At 33.8% G+C, this 23,681-nt stretch overlaps 1 protein-coding gene across 1 annotated transcript in view; it reads right to left on the minus strand.

Moving 5' to 3' along the window:
• The window catches only part of LOC139748707 (uncharacterized), a 128,556-nt gene that overhangs the window by 15,318 nt on the left and 89,557 nt on the right, over positions 1 to 23,681 (minus strand). Inside the window, exons 60-69 of the mRNA XM_071662063.1 lie at positions 11,239 to 11,450; positions 10,927 to 11,090; positions 9,370 to 9,501; positions 8,593 to 8,698; positions 7,722 to 7,793; positions 6,910 to 7,084; positions 6,102 to 6,290; positions 2,843 to 2,955; positions 2,234 to 2,349; positions 265 to 376 (exon numbers count right to left, since the gene is read on the minus strand). Of these exons, the coding sequence (XP_071518164.1) occupies positions 265 to 376; positions 2,234 to 2,349; positions 2,843 to 2,955; positions 6,102 to 6,290; positions 6,910 to 7,084; positions 7,722 to 7,793; positions 8,593 to 8,698; positions 9,370 to 9,501; positions 10,927 to 11,090; positions 11,239 to 11,450 (1,391 nt within the window). The remainder of the gene's footprint in view (positions 1 to 264; positions 377 to 2,233; positions 2,350 to 2,842; positions 2,956 to 6,101; positions 6,291 to 6,909; positions 7,085 to 7,721; positions 7,794 to 8,592; positions 8,699 to 9,369; positions 9,502 to 10,926; positions 11,091 to 11,238; positions 11,451 to 23,681) is intronic.

Consider the following 23,681-nt stretch of genomic DNA (forward strand, 5'->3'; position numbering starts at 1 on the left):
GGTGCATATGTGTGTGTGTGTGTGTGTGTGTGTGTGTGTGTGTTAGGTGCAAGGTATTGGATGTTTGCATCTATGTATGTAACCATTTGAGAGTCACTGCTGACATATTAGCCAAATCAAACTCCTTTTCTCTACGTGATCAAACTCATACCAAACATTTTGACTTGCAATACAGCTCTCTAATCTACTTCTATTATAGAGAGATATTTTCCTTAATGTGAGTCGAAAAGGAAAAGGACAAGAGATACTTATGAGAGGACTGACCCGCCAGTTGGGCGTGTGGTCGAAGGCGTGCCAGTCGACTGGTAGTTTCTGCATGAGCTCCACCTCGCCCTCCTGCGGACTGAACTTGAACGACGTCTTGGCCAGGATGTGTCTGCCGAGCAAGGAGAGAGTTGATCATGTGACGAGCAAGGAGAGAGTTGATCATGTGAAGGCAAGGAGGAAGGTGATCATGTGATCTAGGAACGAGCAGGGAGGGATGCGATCATGTGATCTACTGCATTAAACACGAGCTATTTGTAAAGTCTGATCGTGTTAAGCATTGGATTAAGGCATACTATACTCACTTGTGAGGTAGTCGATCCACAGTAAACTCAGCTGTTCATCTTCCCCTCGGTGTTGGTCGATAAATTGGGTACATGGATTAGTCTTAACTAACATAGAAAAAATCATAGAACTGTGCCTCAACCAGTGTGTTTGAGTCATCAGGGAGACCCCCCCCCCATTCACCACGTTAAGCTGCACTATATTTTCTCATATTCTTTATGATGACCGAATTAACATGGGTAAACCATTTCCCATTCAAGGTTATCCCGGGTTCGACGCCGGAATGCGGTTGGCTCCTCAACCTAGCTTGGATCATCTTTATTTACACTATTATCTTCTTCATTACACCCTCATCTTCACTACTAGGGCCATCAGAACTACACCTGCTATGCTAAGAACTTTGACTTAATCACCACACACAAATACGCACACAAAACACCATTATGAAGATATGAAGATACACCTATATATGTACTTAGCAGCGTATAACATTGCTTCAGACTTACTGAACATAGCACTCTAGTATCGAAGATTTCGAGTTGTCTGTCTTCTCATTCAGTCATATCTTATATAATAGTTTCTGCATTTATAGTTTGCATGATTTTTTTCTCATATATGAACATCATCATGATTCATATTCCATGTACCAGAGATACTGCACGTCCACATCCTTCAGCTCTTTGATAACCTTACTGATTCAACTTCTTTCATACATTTAAAATTCTTAGTTTCTTTTTCGTGCTAACCACTGAGGAAAATGCTTATGATATGGGAAAGTTCTGAGTACCTTAAGCTGTTTGTAAGATCTGGGGGTAAAACGTGCTAACTCTATGCATAAGTGTGTTAGTGTGTTGTAGGTAATCAAGACCAGAATTAATAAAACAAATGAAGATTTGCTTGTGGGTTTAGCGATCAAGTGGTAAGACATGACGTTACGTGACACAAACATGGATGTGGGGAGAATATCGGAAGCCAGAAGTGAATTATATCATATCAATATCGCAGAACTAGGATTATATTTAGATATTTCATTGAAAGGATATGCAAAATGCTGGCTTGAACTGCTAGTCTCGGTGCTTCAAATTTTGATGAAAAGGTTCTGATTCTGTGGTCTTTGGGGAGAGGATGCTGTGTAGACTGATTAAATAGGTGGATCAAGAGCATGCTTGGTGTTTAATGGGCAAACCTGTCATTTCTCAAAGCTCGATCTAATCTGCAAAATTAATTTCGTTAACACGACAGCAGATATTGTAGGCAAGATGTCTAATTTATGAACACTGAAGGAGTTAAACAATATTGCCTACGTTATCTATGGGTAAATACCTCGTTCTGGGACTGCAGTGGGTTGTGAGTTTAGAATACCGAGATAGAAATGGGTGGTTAAGGAGATGGAGGAAGTGGAGAATTGGGTCATGAAACGACAAACTGTGATGAACATCCCCATGATGTCCATTCTTCTGATGTAAGAATCAGTGACTTCAATGAACGCAGACATGAAGACAGCGAGGAATGGGAGAGACACTCTTTCTCCTTACTCTTAATAAATCTACCTTTACCGTTGTGGTGTGGCGTGTGGTAAGTGCTTGGCTATGTTGTGTGTGTGTGTGTGTGTGTGTGTGTATGTGTGTGTGTGTGTGTGTGTGTGTGTGTGCGCGCGCGCCTCAGGTGTGCACTTATTGCTTACTTCTGCGAAGCCTGGACGCTGGTCTGGGAGACGATGGTATAACCATGCTCGAGCAGGAAGACCATCGCATCCATCAAATGGCCCCTCATATCCACGTAGCGTACCGTCCATATGACCTGTCATGAGATAATCATATTACCTATACTGTCTAATATATAAAACCTATTGGTAGTCTCTGGCTGTTAAGAAATATAGGATAAGACTAGATACGAATACACATTCCTTATTGTCAAGTTGCTGTTACGACTATGCAAAATTGGGAGACTGCTCTGTAACTCAACTTGAAGGAAAACTCAAGGAATAGAAGTTAAATTAACTGGTACACAGCACAAGCAACACAAAATGTTCCAAAATGATATAGAATTTAATTCTTAATTCTAACTTGATCCACGGTGTGCGGTAAACCCCGCAAAGTAACTGGTGGGTAAGTGTTTACAAGCAATGTTCTCAAGAAATCCCACTATGGAGTGGTCAGTGTGTTGGGAAATATCAAAGAGAAAACCCAGTGGTTACTGGTTTCCAGTGGTGGTGTCAAGGGCAGCTAGTGAAGAGCCATGAAGTCGGTGCTTAAGGTCCAATATCAGACTGAGCAAGATGGGAGTGACCTACCTTGTCGACGGCCACGAGGACGGATTCTCTGAGACGCATGATCGTGCGACTCTGCAGGAGGGTCTCATAAGCCTTCCACAGCTCGTTCATCCAGTCATCCAGGAATGGGGCGACTGTTGAGGAACATAACATCAATACTTAAAGCTTTAGGAAGACAAAATGATAATAACATGAGGTAAAGAAAGGGAGAGGAAAGGATATTCTTCCAAAATAAAAAGGCAAGGTATTTAATGACTTTGAGAAATTCCCTCACAGGGAGAGCCAGCTGGTCCATTCCCTCAGGCCATCAATCTAATATATGAACGGGATGATATTCTGTTATTTCCTACTTGCGTTGGATGGGTCGAGAACCTTCAGCATCTCAAGTACACTCTCGTACATCCTAGACAGCGTGTGACTAATATCTTAAAGTGAACAAAGACATACACTCGAATATTTGCGCTTCTGAAGTATTCATTTGTCACGGGAATGTGATTTGTCAAGCGAGGCCAACGTCTTCATCCACACCGCCACTCCTACACACAACACACCTCCAATGTACATCTGAAGTACCTTCAACAGTTCATTCACTGCGTCTACCCATCACTGCCTCTACCCATCGAGTGATCTCTCAGACTTGTCTATTACAATCTTGCTTTTCACTAGGACCTCCCTTTTGTATACCTATTTACCTAATTCTAAATATTCATTTTTTCATATTTACGCTTTCATTTGAATATGTATAAATATGAATATGTATGAAAAAAAAGATATTTATATAAGTTTATTTTTACGGTTCCACGAAACTGATAACAGTAGTTCAGAATTGCTATCACATTTTCCTCTTGTTTTTCACCAATCTAAACGCTCTGCCCCAGCCCGACCATATAACTGTTGTCCATCACAATAGTGACTTATTGACTTCCTGTCCTCGTCATCATGCGTCAGCAAAAGTTAGACCTAGTTTTAAATGAACAGTTCTGTTTCCGTTTTGCCAAACATTGATTGACACGGAGGATCCTTATTGGCTGCGCGCAGCGGACGAGCTATAAATAAAGGAATTTGGGCAACAGACGGATATATATATATATATATATATATATATATATATATATATATATATATATGGGTCATGTGTGCCTCCCATGAAATATGTTGAAGATATATTATCTCAAAAGTTGTCGTCTAGACATATACCAGTTGTCTTAAGGTTATGTTTATCTCTTGAGATCTAAGCCTATACATACCAAGTCAGCCCATAAGCATTTGGGTGGAGCCTGTATCCTACGTCATTGGCCCTAAAAAAAGAAAACGTGCTGGTACAGGGCTAACGAAAACGTAGATTCTTCTACACTTTGCTCACACAATCTATACCTTTCCTCACAGTATCCATACCTTCCCTCACAGTTTCCTTGCAACGGAGGGTTCAGGGCCTCGTGACGTCACAAGTCAGCCTCCACGGCCGGTTCCATTTTCTGAGTCAGAGTGAAGTGACTTGGTATATTTATATGTAGGCTATGCTCAAGACAATGGTTCCTACTCTCCTCCATCCGTCTACTGAGGACCTGACCTCCACCCATGTGAAGCCAGTCCGATTCACTTCTAGTTGAGGCTAAACCGGTTTACTCTCCTATAAAAAACGACAAATTTCTGTCTTTGTTTATGGTAACCTTTCTTTTTTTTTGGTGCTTCGGTCATGTCATGAAGACAGCAGAGGGCAGAGTTTTATTGCTACAATCACATATGATGTGTATGTTGACAACCACAAGGAGGATGGAACATGAAGATCCCAGCGCTCTCGTGATGATTCACATCCTCAGGGATTCAAAGATAATGAACCAATCCCTAGGAGTGGACGAACAGCTGGGTTTACTGTGGGTTGACTGCCTCATCCAGGATTCGAACCTTTGCGCTCGACCCTGGGCGGCCCGTGAATGCGTCACAGTCAGGAACGCTGATCGTTACACCATGGAGGTCCATGCGGTCAAGATATACGAGGAAGTATTAGGGAGGAGGAGTGAAGATATAGTAGAGCCACAATGAGGAGAATGGCAGTATAGTTTTATAGATAAGGACTTACAGATAAAGTTGAGCCATAGTTTGGAGGATGGCAGTATGGTTATAGGAAAAGAAAAAGAAAAAAGAACGACAGATATGATCTTTGCCATTCGACTAATCATGGAAACGGCTTTGAGGATTTGAAGTTAAGTTGTATATACACTTTATTGTTCTGTAGAGGGTTACTGTTGATCATGTACCAAGATGATAATAATGGAATTACTCGGGAGAATTTAGTCACTATATATATATATATATATATATATATATATATATATATATATATATATATATATATATATATATATATATATATATATATACATATATTCCCCGCGTAAGTAAAGTAGACACACCATGTGGAACAAGATTACTTTGATATGGCCTCTGGTTGTGAAACCAAGTGGTATATTGTGCCCATCACTATTCATAACATACACGAACAAGATCATGAAAAATGTAAACCAATATCAAGAATCAGCAGTCACACCTACTGCATATGCAGATGGTATACGCCACTGGGAATCGAACCGAGGATCTCCTCAGGAAGGGATGAAAATATGGGTCAGAGTATCAAATGACTGTGGACTTGAAAATGAATAAGATCGAATCTGAGGTTATCGTATTTGTAAGAGATCAATAAGTTTTGAACAAAAGATCAAATCTCTAGATACTATCCACTACCAACAGAATTCAAATATGCCTGAGTCAAATTCTCAGACAAAGAGGGTTTTGAAACCGATAAAAGGGAAAACAGAATATCCAGAATAGAGTTGGATATGTCATTCCTATTGCTGGAGAAACACACTCTTATAGAAATAAAGAGACGCACAGCTAACACTATACTCATGCAAGCATTAACATATGGAGTTGAAATATGGACATCAGAACCACGAACGTAAGTAATTAGGTAAAGTGTTACCTCTCTACCGATCACACGACCATGCGTGAACTCCGAAGGAACACGGTCCACCAATCAACATACATAATCTACGTCATTGATCTTATTTGTAACATTTCAAGATATGATTCACTCGTGTTTTGTTCTTCATATTGTGCTGTATTATTCCTAATCAATTTGACTGAAGATGGGCAGTGTTCTTGTGGCCGAAACGTTTCGTGTGTTTCAAGAATAAAGTGAGAATGAATATGGGACATTTAATTCATACTTTATCTGATGATGTCAGTTGAAAATATTTCCCGAACATTTCTAGTGCCTCACCTCTATCCATGACGAGTCTCATGCCAGTCTTAACCTTCTCGACGATCATTGTGTAATACTTCTCCAAGTTCTCCCGCTTCGACTTCTCCGTGAAGTCCCTGTAGATGTCCTCCAGGTAGGTGACCAGCTCCTCGATGCGACGGTAGTAGGCTGATGACTTGATCTCCAGACCCACCCTCTGTAGCGATTCTGTAGTGGAGACACGTAGCTTTCAATGTTACTGACTTGCTGCATTCTGATCTTGTCTGTGTATAGATATTTGGGATGAATTTCCACCAGTTTTGTTATTTAGAGAGAGAATTCAGTCCTAAGTATTATCGTCTTCAAATACTTAAACCCTTGAAGAAGGTATTTATCACCTCATTTGGTTATTGTAATTTATGACTGTCTTCCACCTCCCACCCTCCGTTCTCAATGAGCCGAGGTTGATTAGCATTTTGTGTGGGAATTGAGGAGGATGGCTGAAATGCTACGGAGGCCATAAGAGAGAAATTTGGTCCATTCCCCATCAGGCCCACGTTAACCAATTGCTAACATTGGCGGTCAAAAGTGTTAGCTACTGGATAATGTGAGCCTGACTGGTTATGACCGGTGGAGACCACGTTGCTCATGGGCGTGAGGCGAAGGATATTCGATTACTAGTAATCGAATAATCATTTCTCTAGTATGGACTCTGTAGCCTAGGCGTTAGCGTCCCCAGCTCCCACACAAGTGGTAGCAGTTCGAATCCTCCTGTCATAAGGACATTTTGTGTTCTGTGACAGTGTGTGTGTGTGTGTGTGTGTGTGTGTGTGTGTGTGTGTCTCACCCATGAGATTCTGTGCGATGATCCAGGCGTTCGTCTCCACGTCATCGAATGTCCTGAGGATGTGAGGCTTGTAGTTGTCGTAGACGGCCCTCCATTTGCGCCGCAGCCACTCGCCCACCTGCTCCGTGAAGCCTTGCACCGACTCGCTCACTCGCCTTCGCAGCTGCTTGGCGAACTGTGGGAGGAGAGATCGTACGTCTACAAAAGCACGACAACAGAGGACTGCCTGAGGGCTATCGTACCATACCGAGTTATCATCGTGCACTGAGTTCTATTCGGCACTACGTGATAAATTTCGAGGCCAAGAAGGACTGAAAGTAATCACATTTGTAGTTATTCAAAGAAAATTAACTAGAGATGTGTAAGTGCTCCATGATAAAAGATTGAAGTATTTGAAAACAAAACCCTACATACAGAACAAATGCAATTAAGCTCATATATAATGAATTTTTTATGCACTGTTCAGCACTCTTGAAATAAATTGAAAAAAATATAACTAAACTTGGGAAAAGTGATAAATTTATGGGAGGCATAAGAATCCTATGAATATCACGAACACTTTAACTATCGTACACGTTATTGCAAGTCCCAGCGTGCACAGCCATTGCAAGTCCCAGCGTGCACACCATTGCAAGTCCCAGCGTGCACATTTTGCAAGGCATCACCCTAGCGCACCTCATGCACCTGGGGTGCACCTCACATAGGACATCACCAGGCGTGCAAGTCATACAAGGCCCCTAACTAGCGTGCACCTCATGCACTGTATGCAGATCACATATCGAAAGGACGTGGTGGATGCTGGAGAGACTTACGTGGTCGTAGACCTCAGCGAAGGATGAGAGTAACTCCTTGAGCTTGTCCTTCAGTCCCTTTCCTGACTCGTCCTGCGGGAGGGCGACAGAGACAAGATGAGTCATATGGAAGGGACAATATACAGGTGTAGGGATCTAATAAAGGAGGAGGAAGGGGAAAGGGGAAATGAATGAGGTGATGAAGTTGGGAAATGGGAATGGAAAAAATGAACACATTTGACAAAAATGAATGAATGAAAAGTATAAGTATTGTTGATGAACTGAATTACATACTAATCCTCTTATGTTAGGAAATGAGTGAGGAAAAAGATTATGGTCTGGTTTATTGGTCAGAGTAAACGAAGGAAAGAACGATTAAGTGAAGAAGAGGAAATTGATTAATGTGTGTGTGTGTGTGTGTGTGTGTTAACCCTCACTTGAGTGGAGTGATGTCTTAAGGTAATACATTATGTGCGATATAGATGATTATAAACAGGAAAGTATAGAAATATGATGCTATATGAGAGTAAACTGATAAGCTGTATACATTTGATGCTTCTTATACAAATGTGAAAGGAGTTAAAGGCATTAGAAACATCGATCGATCATAAGATAGATGGAACAGTAAATACCATGAACGTTTTTGGATGCCAGGAGGGGAAAAAAACTATATCTCAAAACTATATCCATGCTGGGTGAAGATTAGTTATATATAATGGAACATGTACTTACTGTTAAAGCTATAGATATAATGATAGTAACTGTGAGTACCACAGTAATGCCAGACGGGGTAAAATGACTTGATAAATGAGGTTATAGGAACAGTGTCAGTGTGTGTGTGTGTGTGTGTGTGTGTGTGTGTGTGTGTGTGTGATCGATCTGGGCGACTTACAGAAATGAGGTGGTCATACACGTTTTGGAGGTTCTTCATCAGTTCCACCAGGTGGGTCCTCAGCACGCCGCTCTCCAGCTTCGTCTTCAGACCCTGTACCGTCGGGCTGGCCAAAGCACAAAAGACAGCGTCATTCACATATGTACCAGTGGTCGGTTAAGGTATACAACGCTTGCACGTGAAAGTCTCATGAAACATATTGATGAATGTTAAGTACACTCTCTAAAGCGGGGTTTTACCAAAGCTTTTAACATCAAAAGACTAGTAAGATGATTAAGAGATTAACTATAATTCTTTTTGAATGGTGCTTTTTTTTTTTTAGAGACTTGGATATATCTGAGGTTTTTATGATGTCACATACATAAGCGGGAGTAATGCGAATAAACTTGCTGGAAATAAACACAGAAGTTCTAAGCTTTCAAGTGCATTTTAAGCATTTCCAACAATCCTTGAAAATGGCTTGAAATACAGTCGAAAGCTTGGAGCTTCTTTGTTTATTTACTACCAGAACACAATGAGAGCGTACGTGGTCTTGATCTTTAACAGCTGAAGATGGTGTTCCAAGATATTCTTTGCCTATTGATGGATATAGTTAGCTTGATTCTTACAGCCTTAGTAAGAATCAGCTAATAGTGGTTGAAAGCTGGAGATAAAGCCACGAAAGATATCTTTTGGTTTTTGATTGGGTGTAAAGATCTTGGGAGTTTCAGAATTTAGGGAAGGAATTGTGTTGGAGTGGGACCTGTGGGCAGTGAACGAGAGGATGACAGGACTTACATTCCCTCTAGGGTTTCCATAATCTTGTCTATGATGAACTTAAGGGAGTCCTGGATCCGCATCTCCGACGTCGTCGAGTTGATGTTGTAGTAGAGCAGCCAGAGGTCGTCCACGAACTGTTGCGACTCGTTCCTGCAGGGAAGACAATACGGAATGTTACTCACCTACATACACAGGCAAGGAACGTCAGGAATGCTACATCGTGCAATGGTAAGGAACGTCAGGAACTTTACATCCTATACTAATGAGGAACATCATGAGCGTTACTTCCATCAAGCAACATGGGCTGTATGTAGTATTACACCACAAGACGACGCAAACTTAGGAGAATTACAACCTAGTTTGCCCAACTGCTGTAGCTGTCCTTCTACCTTCGTGTGTGATAAGGTTAAACATTAGAAAACCTATAGTAATTTTTTTTTCCAATTTATATCTTAATCGTATGATCAACCTTCGTAAATCCAAACGCTAAAGATATTTTCTGATATCATTCTGGAGTTTCAATAACTCACGAGTTTACAGAATCCTTTGTCTTTCTCCCACAGACAACGAACGAGCTTAGCAACATTTAATCTACCTTCCAGTTATAAACAGAGATTAGCGTGATAATGAGGATCATAAATCACTAACAAATCCTCCAGTTTATACCCAGTGAACACGACATAATAGTCGCCTGGGAAAAGAATCCTTGAAATTTAATGAAACGCAAAAGCGTGCCGTGATTACACACACACACACACACACACACACACACACACACATACATACACACACACACACACACACACACACATACACACACACACATAGTATGCATATAACCACGAGGAAAATGAAACACGATAAGTTCCCAGGTGCACTTTCGTGTAATGATCACATCGTCAGGGGAGATACAAGAATGTGACAGAAGACGCAGAACAGTCAGTTGATATACAAGGAAAAGACATGGCTAAGACATCATTGGTGAACAAGCGTTACCGGATGGTGGTGTTCGGGTTAATGGTGTTCGGGTTTGACATCATGCTTGTCATGAAATCTTATTGTGTGGACAGGAAAGTGAACTGTTTATATATTTTGCCTACGATAAAGGTATCAAGTTTGTACAGACTTTCGCTAATATTGATGTTACAGTTCTTTGTGTATGTAATGATAGAAGATTCAGTGATATTTCTCGAAGTGAAGGAGTTACACTTAGTAATTTAATCATCGTTACCCCAGTCAATACATTGGTCATGATTTTTAACATGAATAAATAAGGCATTTGATTCTTGTCCTGCGGGCTGCGTTTACAGAATCCCTAGTGAAAATTGTGATATGCTATATGTTGGGCAGACTGGTAAGGTTGTTTATGTTAGACTTAAGCAACATGAATATAGTATATGAAAAAGAAAAGAATCAAATACTTTGTTTATTCATGTTGAGAATTATGACCGTTGAACGACTGAAGTAACGTTAATTCAGCTATTAACTGTAACTTTTTTACCACGAGAAATATCAGTGATTCTTCTATATTTCCTGCCTTAGAATTCTGGTCATGTTAGGCGAAGTTAAACTTACCTAAAGTCAAAGAGAAGTGGCTTGGAAACGGCAGACAAATCTCGTAGAATTGGCTGTGTTCGAGCAAGTGCTTCATCTCCTGCCTTTATAATCGCCTGGTTTATCCAGTCCTCCAGACTCTGACGTAGATCGTACGAGGCGCCGATTAACTCTCCCACCTCACTCTGGAAAAAATGAACTTCATATTAAATGGAGAATTGATACAATAGAGATGTATTTCTCTATGTAATACAGTTATTAGGATATAATGTAGTCTTCCTGTTTATAGACTCCTGCATAAAATAATAGCGAGATGAAATTAAAAAACTTTACCATTAATTCATATTCGATTTCTGGTCTCCATGTGAGGCGGGAGGTGAGGAGTCTTGAGTGGTTGAGGCGGAAGAAGAACTCGGCATCGGACACCCACACGGGAAGCTTCTCCTCCTCTTCGCTGAGCCATGCCGGTTGCAGATGCTTCATGGAGAACCGGGCGTTGCGATGGTCCTCAATGCCACCCTCAATTACCACTTGCTCCGCAATGACTGTTCAGGAGTTAATCATGATCAGTGATGATTAATGAGGACGAACATAACGCCACAATGTATTACCTCTTGCAGCGGTATCACATTAATGCGCGTTATCTAAGTATCAACTGATAACCGCAAGGAAAAAATAAATGCGCTTTCGTGTCGTATTTCTTTAGGGAAGACAGAATGTGTTTTATCATTAGTCTCCCCGGAACATGTAATACACGAAAGTACACTGAGGACTTAATGTGTTCCATTTTCCTTCGTGGTCATCAGCAAACACTCGCTCTATGTGGAGACATTCTCCCATGCGGGAGTGGTCCTTTCATTTTTACCCATCAAGGGATATCGAGTCCCAATCTCCAGAGTAACTAGCATAATGCTTTACTCCTGCATCACTATGACTTGCAGCATTATCTCCTAAAGGCGCTTGAAGCATGGACAGTAACTACGTTTATTGCACATTAAGCAATAGATTTACAGGATCACTTGCAGTTTCCACTTCACTACATGCATGAGGGAAGCTACAAGGAGTCATTCATCACATATCCCATATATAACATCATTGCTTAACCTCTAACCTTGGCAGTTTATCTGTACTTTAGTTTCTCAATAGATCTATTATTGATTCAGAGATTTGGTGTCAAAAGACTGTAAGTCATAATATTAACCGTTTAATTAGCTCCTGAACTAATTATGATAAAATTTAAATGTTAATTACCCGAATAATTATACGAATTTTAAAATTTTGACACCAGATTCGTATTCAGCATACATAAAAGCTTCTATGCTCAAAATTTCAAGAAAATCAATCTTTTCAAAAACATCAAGAAAAATCCAAGGCAATAGCCTTGCATTTTTTTTTGCTCAGATTTTCAACTTCCTCAGATTTTAATGAAAATCTGTGTATAGATGATATCTTATATGGTATTTAAGTATTTAGAGTCAAAATACTGTAATTCATGATATTAACTGGTTGATTAGCACCTGGACAAATTATGATAAAATTTAAATGCTAATTACTGAACTAATCATACGAATTTTTAGATTTTCACGACAGATTCGTATTCAGCATACATAAAAGTATCTATGCCGAAAAGGTGAAGAAAATATATTTTTTTAAAAAAATCAAGAAAAATCCAAGGGTATAGCCTGTCATCTTTTTTTTTTTTTGCTCAAATTTTCAACTTTCCCAGATTTTAATGAAAATCTGTGTATAGGTGTTATTTTATATGGTATATAAGTATTTGGAGTCAAAACACTGTAATTCATAATATTAACCGTTTAATTAGCACCTGGAGAAATTATAAGATTTGAATGCTAACTACTCGACTAATTATACGAATTTTCAGATTTTAACCACAGTTTCGTATTCAGCATGCATAAAAGTATCTGTGCTGCATATTTCAAGAAAATCTGTTTTTTCAAAAAAATCAAGAAAAATCCAAGGCCTTGCATTTTTTTTTTTTTGCTCAAATTTTCAACTTCCTCAGATTTTAATGAAAATCTGTGTATAGATGTTATTTTATGCGGTATTTAAATATTTGGTGTCAAAAGACTGTGCCAGAATATTAACCGTTTAATTAGTTCCTGAACTAATTATGATGATATTTAAATGCTAATCACTCGAATGATTATACGAATTTTAAAATATTGACAGCAGATTCGTATTCAGCGTACATAAAAGCTTCTATGCTCAAAATTTCAAGAAAATCTATCTTTTTCAAAAACATCAAGAAAAATCCAAGGCTATAGCCTTGCATTTTTTTTGCTCAAATTTTCAACTTCCTCAGATTTTAATGAAAATCTGTGTATACATGTTATTTTATATGGTATTTAAATATTTTGTGTCAAAAGACTGTAAGTCATAATACTAACCGTCTAATTAGCTCCTGAACTAATTATGATGAAATTTAAATGCTAATTACTCGAATGATTATACGAATTTTTAGATTTTCACAACAGATTCGTATTCAGTATACATAAAAGTGTCTATGCTGAAAAGGTGAAGAAAATATATTTTTTTCAAAAAATCAAGAAAAATCCAAGGGCATTTTCTTTGCTCAAATTTTCAACTTCCACAGATTTTAATGAAAATCTGTGTATAGATGTTATTTTATATGGTATTTAAGTATTTGGAGTCAAAACACTGTAATTCATAATATAAACAGTTTAATAAGCACCTGGAGAAATTATAAAATTTAAATGCTTACTACTCGACTAATCATACGAATTTTTAGATTTTGACCACCGATTCTTATTCAGCATGCATAAAAGTATCTATGCTGCAAATTTCAAGAAAATCTATTCCTTCAAAAAAATCAAGAAAAATCCAAGGCTATAGCCTGGCATTTTTTTTTGCTCAAATTTTCAACTTCCTCAGATTTTAATGAAAATCTGTGTATAGATGTTATTCTAAATGGTATTCAAATATTTGATGTCAAAAGATTGTAAGTCAAAATATTAACCGTTTAATTAGCTCCTGAACTAAATTATGATAAAATTTAAATGCAAATTACTCAAATGATTATATGAATTTTAAAATTTTGACACCATATTCGTATTCAGCATATATAAAAGCTTCGATACTCAATATTTCAAGAAAATCTATTTTTTCAAAAACATCAAGAAAAATCCAAGGCTATAGCCTGGCATTTTTTTTTGCTCAAATTTTCAACTTCCTCAGATTTTAATGAAAATCTGTGTATAGAAGTTATTTTAAATGGTATTGAAATATTTGATGTCAAAAGATTGTAAGTCAAAATATTAACCATTTAATTAGCTCCTGAACTAAATTATGATAAAATTTAAATGCTAATTACTCAAATGATTATATGAATTTTAAAATTTTGACACCAGATTCGTATTCAGCATACATAAAAGCTTCGATACTCAATATCTCAAGAAAATCTATTTTTTCAAAAACATCAAGAAAAATCCAAGGCTATAGCCTAGCATCTTTTTTGCTCAGATTTTCAACTTCCTCAGATTTTAATGAAAATCTGTGTATACATGTTATTTTATATGGTATTTAAATATTTTGTGTCAAAAGACTGTAAGTCATAATACTAACCGTCTAATTAGCTCCTGAACTAATTATGATGAAATTTAAATGCTAATTACTCGAATGATTATACGAATTTTCAGATTTTCACAACAGATTCGTATTCAGTATACATAAAAGTGTCTATGCTGAAAAGGTGAAGAAAATATATTTTTTTCAAAAAATCAAGAAAAATCCAAGGGTATAGCCTGGCATTTTCTTTGCTCAAATTTTCAACTTCCACAGATTTTAATGAAAATCTGTGTATAGATGTTATTCTATATGGTATTTAAGTATTTGGAGTCAAAACACTGTAATTCATAATATAAACAGTTTAATAAGCACCTGGAGAAATTATAAAATTTAAATGCTTACTACTCGACTAATCATACGAATTTTTAGATTTTGACCACCGATTCTTATTCAGCATGCATAAAAGTATCTATGCTGCAAATTTCAAGAAAATCTATTCCTTCAAAAAAATCAAGAAAAATCCAAGGCTATAGCCTGGCATTTTTTTTTGCTCAAATTTTCAACTTCCTCAGATTTTAATGAAAATCTGTGTATAGATGTTATTCTAAATGGTATTCAAATATTTGATGTCAAAAGATTGTAAGTCAAAATATTAACCGTTTAATTAGCTCCTGAACTAAATTATGATAAAATTTAAATGCTAATTACTCAAATGATTATATGAATTTTAAATTTTGACACCATATTCGTATTCAGCATATATAAAAGCTTCGATACTCAATATTTCAAGAAAATCTATTTTTTCAAAAACATCAAGAAAAATCCAAGGCTATAGCCTAGCATCTTTTTTGCTCAGATTTTCAACTTCCTCAGATTTTAATGAAAATCTGTGTATACATGTTATTTTATATGGTACTTAAATATTTTGTGTCAAAAGACTGTAAGTCATAATACTAACCGTCTAATTAGCTCCTGAACTAATTATGATGAAATTTGAATGCTAATTACTCGAATGATTATACGAATTTTTAGATTTTCACAACAGATTCGTATTCAGTATACATAAAAGTGTCTATGCTGAAAAGGTGAAGAAAATATATTTTTTTCAAAAAATCAAGAAAAATCCAAGGGTATAGCCTGGCATTTTCTTTGCTCAAATTTTCAACTTCCACAGATTTTAATGAAAATCTGTGTATAGATGTTATTTTATATGGTATTTAAGTATTTGGAGTCAAAACACTGTAATTCATAATATAAACAGTTTAATAAGCACCTGGAGAAATTATAAAATTTAAATGCTTACTACTCGACTAATTATACGAATTTTTAGATTTTGACCACCGATTCTTATTCAGCATGCATAAAAGTATCTATGCTGCAAATTTCAAGAAAATCTATTCCTTCAAAAAAATCAAGAAAAATCCAAGGCTATAGCCTGGCATTTTTTTTTGCTCAAATTTTCAACTTCCTCAGATTTTAATGAAAATCTGTGTATAGATGTTATTCTAAATGGTATTCAAATATTTGATGTCAAAAGATTGTAAGTCAAAATATTAACCGTTTAATTAGCTCCTGAACTAAATTATGATAAAATTTAAATGCTAATTACTCAAATGATTATATGAATTTTAAAATTTTGACACCATATTCGTATTCAGCATATATAAAAGCTTCGATACTCAATATTTCAAGAAAATCTATTTTTTCAAAAACATCAAGAAAAATCCAAGGCTATAGCCTGGCATTTTTTTTTGCTCAAATTTTCAACTTCCTCAGATTTTAATGAAAATCTGTGTATAGAAGTTATTTTAAATGGTATTCAAATATTTGATGTCAAAAGATTGTAAGTCAAAATATTAACCATTTAATTAGCTCCTGAACTAAATTATGATAAAATTTAAATGCTAATTACTCAAATGATTATATGAATTTTAAAATTTTGACACCAGATTCGAATTCAGCATACATAAAAGCTTCGATACTCAATATTTCAAGAAAATCTATTTTTTCAAAAACATCAAGAAAAATCCAAGGCTATAGCCTAGCATCTTTTTTGCTCAGATTTTCAACTTCCTCAGATTTTAATGAAAATCTGTGTATACATGTTATTTTATATGGTATTTAAATATTTTGTGTCAAAAGACTGTAAGTCATAATACTAACCGTCTAATTAGCTCCTGAACTAATTATGATGAAATTTAAATGCTAATTACTCGAATGATTATACGAATTTTAGATTTTCACAACAGATTCGTATTCAGTATACATAAAAGTGTCTATGCTGAAAAGGTGAAGAAAATATATTTTTTTCAAAAAATCAAGAAAAATCCAAGGGTATAGCCTGGCATTTTCTTTGCTCAAATTTTCAACTTCCACAGATTTTAATGAAAATCTGTGTATAGATGTTATTTTATATGGTATTTAAGTATTTGGAGTCAAAACACTGTAATTCATAATATAAACAGTTTAATAAGCACCTGGAGAAATTATAAAATTTAAATGCTTACTACTCGACTAATCATACGAATTTTTAGATTTTGACCACCGATTCTTATTCAGCATGCATAAAAGTATCTATGCTGCAAATTTCAAGAAAATCTATTCCTTCAAAAAAATCAAGAAAAATCCAAGGCTATAGCCTGGCATTTTTTTTTGCTCAAATTTTCAACTTCCTCAGATTTTAATGAAAATCTGTGTATAGATGTTATTCTAAATGGTATTCAAATATTTGATGTCAAAAGATTGTAAGTCAAAATATTAACCGTTTAATTAGCTCCTGAACTAAATTATGATAAAATTTAAATGCTAATTACTCAAATGATTATATGAATTTTAAAATTTTGACACCATATTCGTATTCAGCATATATAAAAGCTTCGATACTCAATATTTCAAGAAAATCTATTTTTTCAAAAACATCAAGAAAAATCCAAGGCTATAGCCTAGCATCTTTTTTGCTCAGATTTTCAACTTCCTCAGATTTTAATGAAAATCTGTGTATACATGTTATTTTATATGGTATTTAAATATTTGTGTCAAAAGACTGTAAGTCATAATACTAACCGTCTAATTAGCTCCTGAACTAATTATGATGAAATCTAAATGCTAATTACTCGAATGATTATACGAATTTTTAGATTTTCACAACAGACTCGTATTCAGTATACATAAAAGTGTCTATGCTGAAAAGGTGAAGAAAATATATTTTTCAAAAAATCAAGAAAAATCCAAGGGTATAGCCTGGCATTTTCTTTGCTCAAATTTTCAACTTCCACAGATTTTAATGAAAATCTGTGTATAGATGTTATTTTATATGGTATTTAAGTATTTGGAGTCAAAACACTGTAATTCATAATATAAACAGTTTAATAAGCACCTGGAGAAATTATAAAATTTAAATGCTTACTACTCGACTAATTATACGAATTTTTAGATTTTGACCACCGATTCTTATTCAGCATGCATAAAAGTATCTATGCTGCAAATTTCAAGAAAATCTATTCCTTCAAAAAAATCAAGAAAAATCCAAGGCTATAGCCTGGCATTTTTTTTTGCTCAAATTTTCAACTTCCTCAGATTTTAATGAAAATCTGTGTATAGATGTTATTCTAAATGGTATTCAAATATTTGATGTCAAAAGATTGTAAGTCAAAATATTAACCGTTTAATTAGCTCCTGAACTAAATTATGATAAAATTTAAATGCAAATTACTCAAATGATTATATGAATTTTAAAATTTTGACACCATATTCGTATTCAGCATATATAAAAGCTTCGATACTCAATATTTCAAGAAAATCTATTTTTTCAAAAACATCAAGAAAAATCCAAGGCTATAGCCTGGCATTTTTTTTTGCTCAAATTTTCAACTTCCTCAGATTTTAATGAAAATCTGTGTATAGAAGTTATTTTAAATGGTATTCAAATATTTGATGTCAAAAGATTGTAAGTCAAAATATTAACCATTTAATTAGCTCCTGAACTAAATTATGATAAAATTTAAATGCTAATTACTCAAATGATTATATGAATTTTAAAATTTTGACACCAGATTCGAATTCAGCATACATAAAAGCTTCGATACTCAATATTTCAAGAAAATCTATTTTTTCAAAAACATCAAGAAAAATCCAAGGCTATAGCCTAGCATCTTTTTTGCTCAGATTTTCAACTTCCTCAGATTTTAATGAAAATCTGTGTATACATGTTATTTTATATGGTATTTAAATATTTTGTGTCAAAAGACTGTAAGTCATAATACTAACCGTCTAATTAGCTCCTGAACTAATTATGATGAAATTTAAATGCTAATTACTCGAATGATTATACGAATTTTTAGATTTTCACAACAGATTCGTATTCAGTATACATAAAAGTGTCTATGCTGAAAAGGTGAAGAAAATATATTTTTTTCAAAAAATCAAGAAAAATCCAAGGGTATAGCCTGGCATTTTCTTTGCTCAAATTTTCAACTTCCACAGATTTTAATGAAAATCTGTGTATAGATGTTATTCTATATGGTATTTAAGTATTTGGAGTCAAAACACTGTAATTCATAATATAAACAGTTTAATAAGCACCTGGAGAAATTATAAAATTTAAATGCTTACTACTCGACTAATCATACGAATTTTTAGATTTTGACCACCGATTCTTATTCAGCATGCATAAAAGTATCTATGCTGCAAATTTCAAGAAAATCTATTCCTTCAAAAAAATCAAGAAAAATCCAAGGCTATAGCCTGGCATTTTTTTTTGCTCAAATTTTCAACTTCCTCAGATTTTAATGAAAATCTGTGTATAGATGTTATTCTAAATGGTATTCAAATATTTGATGTCAAAAGATTGTAAGTCAAAATATTAACCGTTTAATTAGCTCCTGAACTAAATTATGATAAAATTTAAATGCTAATTACTCAAATGATTATATGAATTTTAAAATTTTGACACCATATTCGTATTCAGCATATATAAAAGCTTCGATACTCAATATTTCAAGAAAATCTATTTTTTCAAAAACATCAAGAAAAATCCAAGGCTATAGCCTAGCATCTTTTTTGCTCAGATTTTCAACTTCCTCAGATTTTAATGAAAATCTGTGTATACATGTTATTTTATATGGTACTTAAATATTTTGTGTCAAAAGACTGTAAGTCATAATACTAACCGTCTAATTAGCTCCTGAACTAATTATGATGAAATTTAAATGCTAATTACTCGAATGATTATACGAATTTTTAGATTTTCACAACAGATTCGTATTCAGTATACATAAAAGTGTCTATGCTGAAAAGGTGAAGAAAATATATTTTTTTCAAAAAATCAAGAAAAATCCAAGGGTATAGCCTGGCATTTTCTTTGCTCAAATTTTCAACTTCCACAGATTTTAATGAAAATCTGTGTATAGATGTTATTTTATATGGTATTTAAGTATTTGGAGTCAAAACACTGTAATTCATAATATAAACAGTTTAATAAGCACCTGGAGAAATTATAAAATTTAAATGCTTACTACTCGACTAATTATACGAATTTTTAGATTTTGACCACCGATTCTTATTCAGCATGCATAAAAGTATCTATGCTGCAAATTTCAAGAAAATCTATTCCTTCAAAAAAATCAAGAAAAATCCAAGGCTATAGCCTGGCATTTTTTTTTGCTCAAATTTTCAACTTCCTCAGATTTTAATGAAAATCTGTGTATAGATGTTATTCTAAATGGTATTCAAATATTTGATGTCAAAAGATTGTAAGTCAAAATATTAACCGTTTAATTAGCTCCTGAACTAAATTATGATAAAATTTAAATGCAAATTACTCAAATGATTATATGAATTTTAAAATTTTGACACCATATTCGTATTCAGCATATATAAAAGCTTCGATACTCAATATTTCAAGAAAATCTATTTTTTCAAAAACATCAAGAAAAATCCAAGGCTATAGCCTGGCATTTTTTTTTGCTCAAATTTTCAACTTCCTCAGATTTTAATGAAAATCTGTGTATAGAAGTTATTTTAAATGGTATTCAAATATTTGATGTCAAAAGATTGTAAGTCAAAATATTAACCATTTAATTAGCTCCTGAACTAAATTATGATAAAATTTAAATGCTAATTACTCAAATGATTATATGAATTTTAAAATTTTGACACCAGATTCGAATTCAGCATACATAAAAGCTTCGATACTCAATATTTCAAGAAAATCTATTTTTTCAAAAACATCAAGAAAAATCCAAGGCTATAGCCTAGCATCTTTTTTGCTCAGATTTTCAACTTCCTCAGATTTTAATGAAAATCTGTGTATACATGTTATTTTATATGGTATTTAAATATTTTGTGTCAAAAGACTGTAAGTCATAATACTAACCGTCTAATTAGCTCCTGAACTAATTATGATGAAATTTAAATGCTAATTACTCGAATGATTATACGAATTTTTAGATTTTCACAACAGATTCGTATTCAGTATACATAAAAGTGTCTATGCTGAAAAGGTGAAGAAAATATATTTTTTTCAAAAAATCAAGAAAAATCCAAGGGTATAGCCTGGCATTTTCTTTGCTCAAATTTTCAACTTCCACAGATTTTAATGAAAATCTGTGTATAGATGTTATTCTATATGGTATTTAAGTATTTGGAGTCAAAACACTGTAATTCATAATATAAACAGTTTAATAAGCACCTGGAGAAATTATAAAATTTAAATGCTTACTACTCGACTAATCATACGAATTTTTAGATTTTGACCACCGATTCTTATTCAGCATGCATAAAAGTATCTATGCTGCAAATTTCAAGAAAATCTATTCCTTCAAAAAAATCAAGAAAAATCCAAGGCTATAGCCTGGCATTTTTTTTTGCTCAAATTTTCAACTTCCTCAGATTTTAATGAAAATCTGTGTATAGATGTTATTCTAAATGGTATTCAAATATTTGATGTCAAAAGATTGTAAGTCAAAATATTAACCGTTTAATTAGCTCCTGAACTAAATTATGATAAAATTTAAATGCTAATTACTCAAATGATTATATGAATTTTAAAATTTTGACACCATATTCGTATTCAGCATATATAAAAGCTTCGATACTCAATATTTCAAGAAAATCTATTTTTTCAAAAACATCAAGAAAAATCCAAGGCTATAGCCTAGCATCTTTTTTGCTCAGATTTTCAACTTCCTCAGATTTTAATGAAAATCTGTGTATACATGTTATTTTATATGGTATTTAAATATTTTGTGTCAAAAGACTGTAAGTCATAATACTAACCGTCTAATTAGCTCCTGAACTAATTATGATGAAATTTAAATGCTAATTACTCGAATGATTATACGAATTTTTAGATTTTCACAACAGATTCGTATTCAGTATACATAAAAGTGTCTATGCTGAAAAGGTGAAGAAAATATATTTTTTTCAAAAAATCAAGAAAAATCCAAGGGCTATAGCCTGGCATTTTCTTTGCTCAAATTTTCAACTTCCACAGATTTTAATGAAAATCTGTGTATAGATGTTATTTTATATGGTATTTAAGTATTTGGAGTCAAAACACTGTAATTCATAATATAAACAGTTTAATAAGCACCTGGAGAAATTATAAAATTTAAATGCTTACTACTCGACTAATTATACGAATTTTTAGATTTTGACCACCGATTCTTATTCAGCATGCATAAAACTATCTATGCTGCAAATTTCAAGAAAATCTATTCCTTCAAAAAAATCAAGAAAAATCCAAGGCTATAGCCTGGCATTTTTTTTTGCTCAAATTTTCAACTTCCTCAGATTTTAATGAAAATCTGTGTATAGATGTTATTCTAAATGGTATTCAAATATTTGATGTCAAAAGATTGTAAGTCAAAATATTAACCGTTTAATTAGCTCCTGAACTAAATTATGATAAAATTTAAATGCTAATTACTCAAATGATTGTATGAATTTTAAAATTTTGACACCATATTCGTATTCAGCATATATAAAAGCTTCGATACTCAATATTTCAAGAAAATCTATTTTTTCAAAAACATCAAGAAAAATCCAAGGCTATAGCCTGGCATTTTTTTTTGCTCAAATTTTCAACTTCCTCAGATTTTAATGAAAATCTGTGTATAGATGTTATTCTAAATGGTATTCAAATATTTGATGTCAAAAGATTGTAAGTCAAAATATTAACCGTTTAATTAGCTCCTGAACTAAATTATGATAAAATTTAAATGCTAATTACTCAAATGATTATATGAATTTTAAAATTTTGACACCATATTCGTATTTAGCATATATAAAAGCTTCGATACTCAATATTTCAAGAAAATCTATTTTTTCAAAAACATCAAGAAAAATCCAAGGCTATAGCCTGGCATTTTTTTTTGCTCAAATTTTCAACTTCCTCAGATTTTAATGAAAATCTGTGTATAGAAGTTATTTTAAATGGTATTCAAATATTTGATGTCAAAAGATTGTAAGTCAAAATATTAACCATTTAATTAGCTCCTGAACTAAATTATGATAAAATTTAAATGCTAATTACTCAAATGATTATATGAATTTTAAAATTTTGACACCAGATTCGAATTCAGCATACATAAAAGCTTCGATACTCAATATTTCAAGAAAATCTATTTTTTCAAAAACATCAAGAAAAATCCAAGGCTATAGCCTAGCATCTTTTTTGCTCAGATTTTCAACTTCCTCAGATTTTAATGAAAATCTGTGTATACATGTTATTTTATATGGTATTTAAATATTTTGTGTCAAAAGACTGTAAGTCATAATACTAACCGTCTAATTAGCTCCTGAACTAATTATGATGAAATTTAAATGCTAATTACTCGAATGATTATACGAATTTTTAGATTTTCACAACAGATTCGTATTCAGTATACATAAAAGTGTCTATGCTGAAAAGGTGAAGAAAATATATTTTTTTCAAAAAATCAAGAAAAATCCAAGGGTATAGCCTGGCATTTTCTTTGCTCAAATTTTCAACTTCCACAGATTTTAATGAAAATCTGTGTATAGATGTTATTCTATATGGTATTTAAGTATTTGGAGTCAAAACACTGTAATTCATAATATAAACAGTTTAATAAGCACCTGGAGAAATTATAAAATTTAAATGCTTACTACTCGACTAATCATACGAATTTTTAGATTTTGACCACCGATTCTTATTCAGCATGCATAAAAGTATCTATGCTGCAAATTTCAAGAAAATCTATTCCTTC

The sequence above is a fragment of the Panulirus ornatus genome, chromosome 1, assembly GCF_036320965.1.
Source record: "Panulirus ornatus isolate Po-2019 chromosome 1, ASM3632096v1, whole genome shotgun sequence".
Lineage (NCBI taxonomy): Eukaryota > Metazoa > Arthropoda > Malacostraca > Decapoda > Palinuridae > Panulirus > Panulirus ornatus.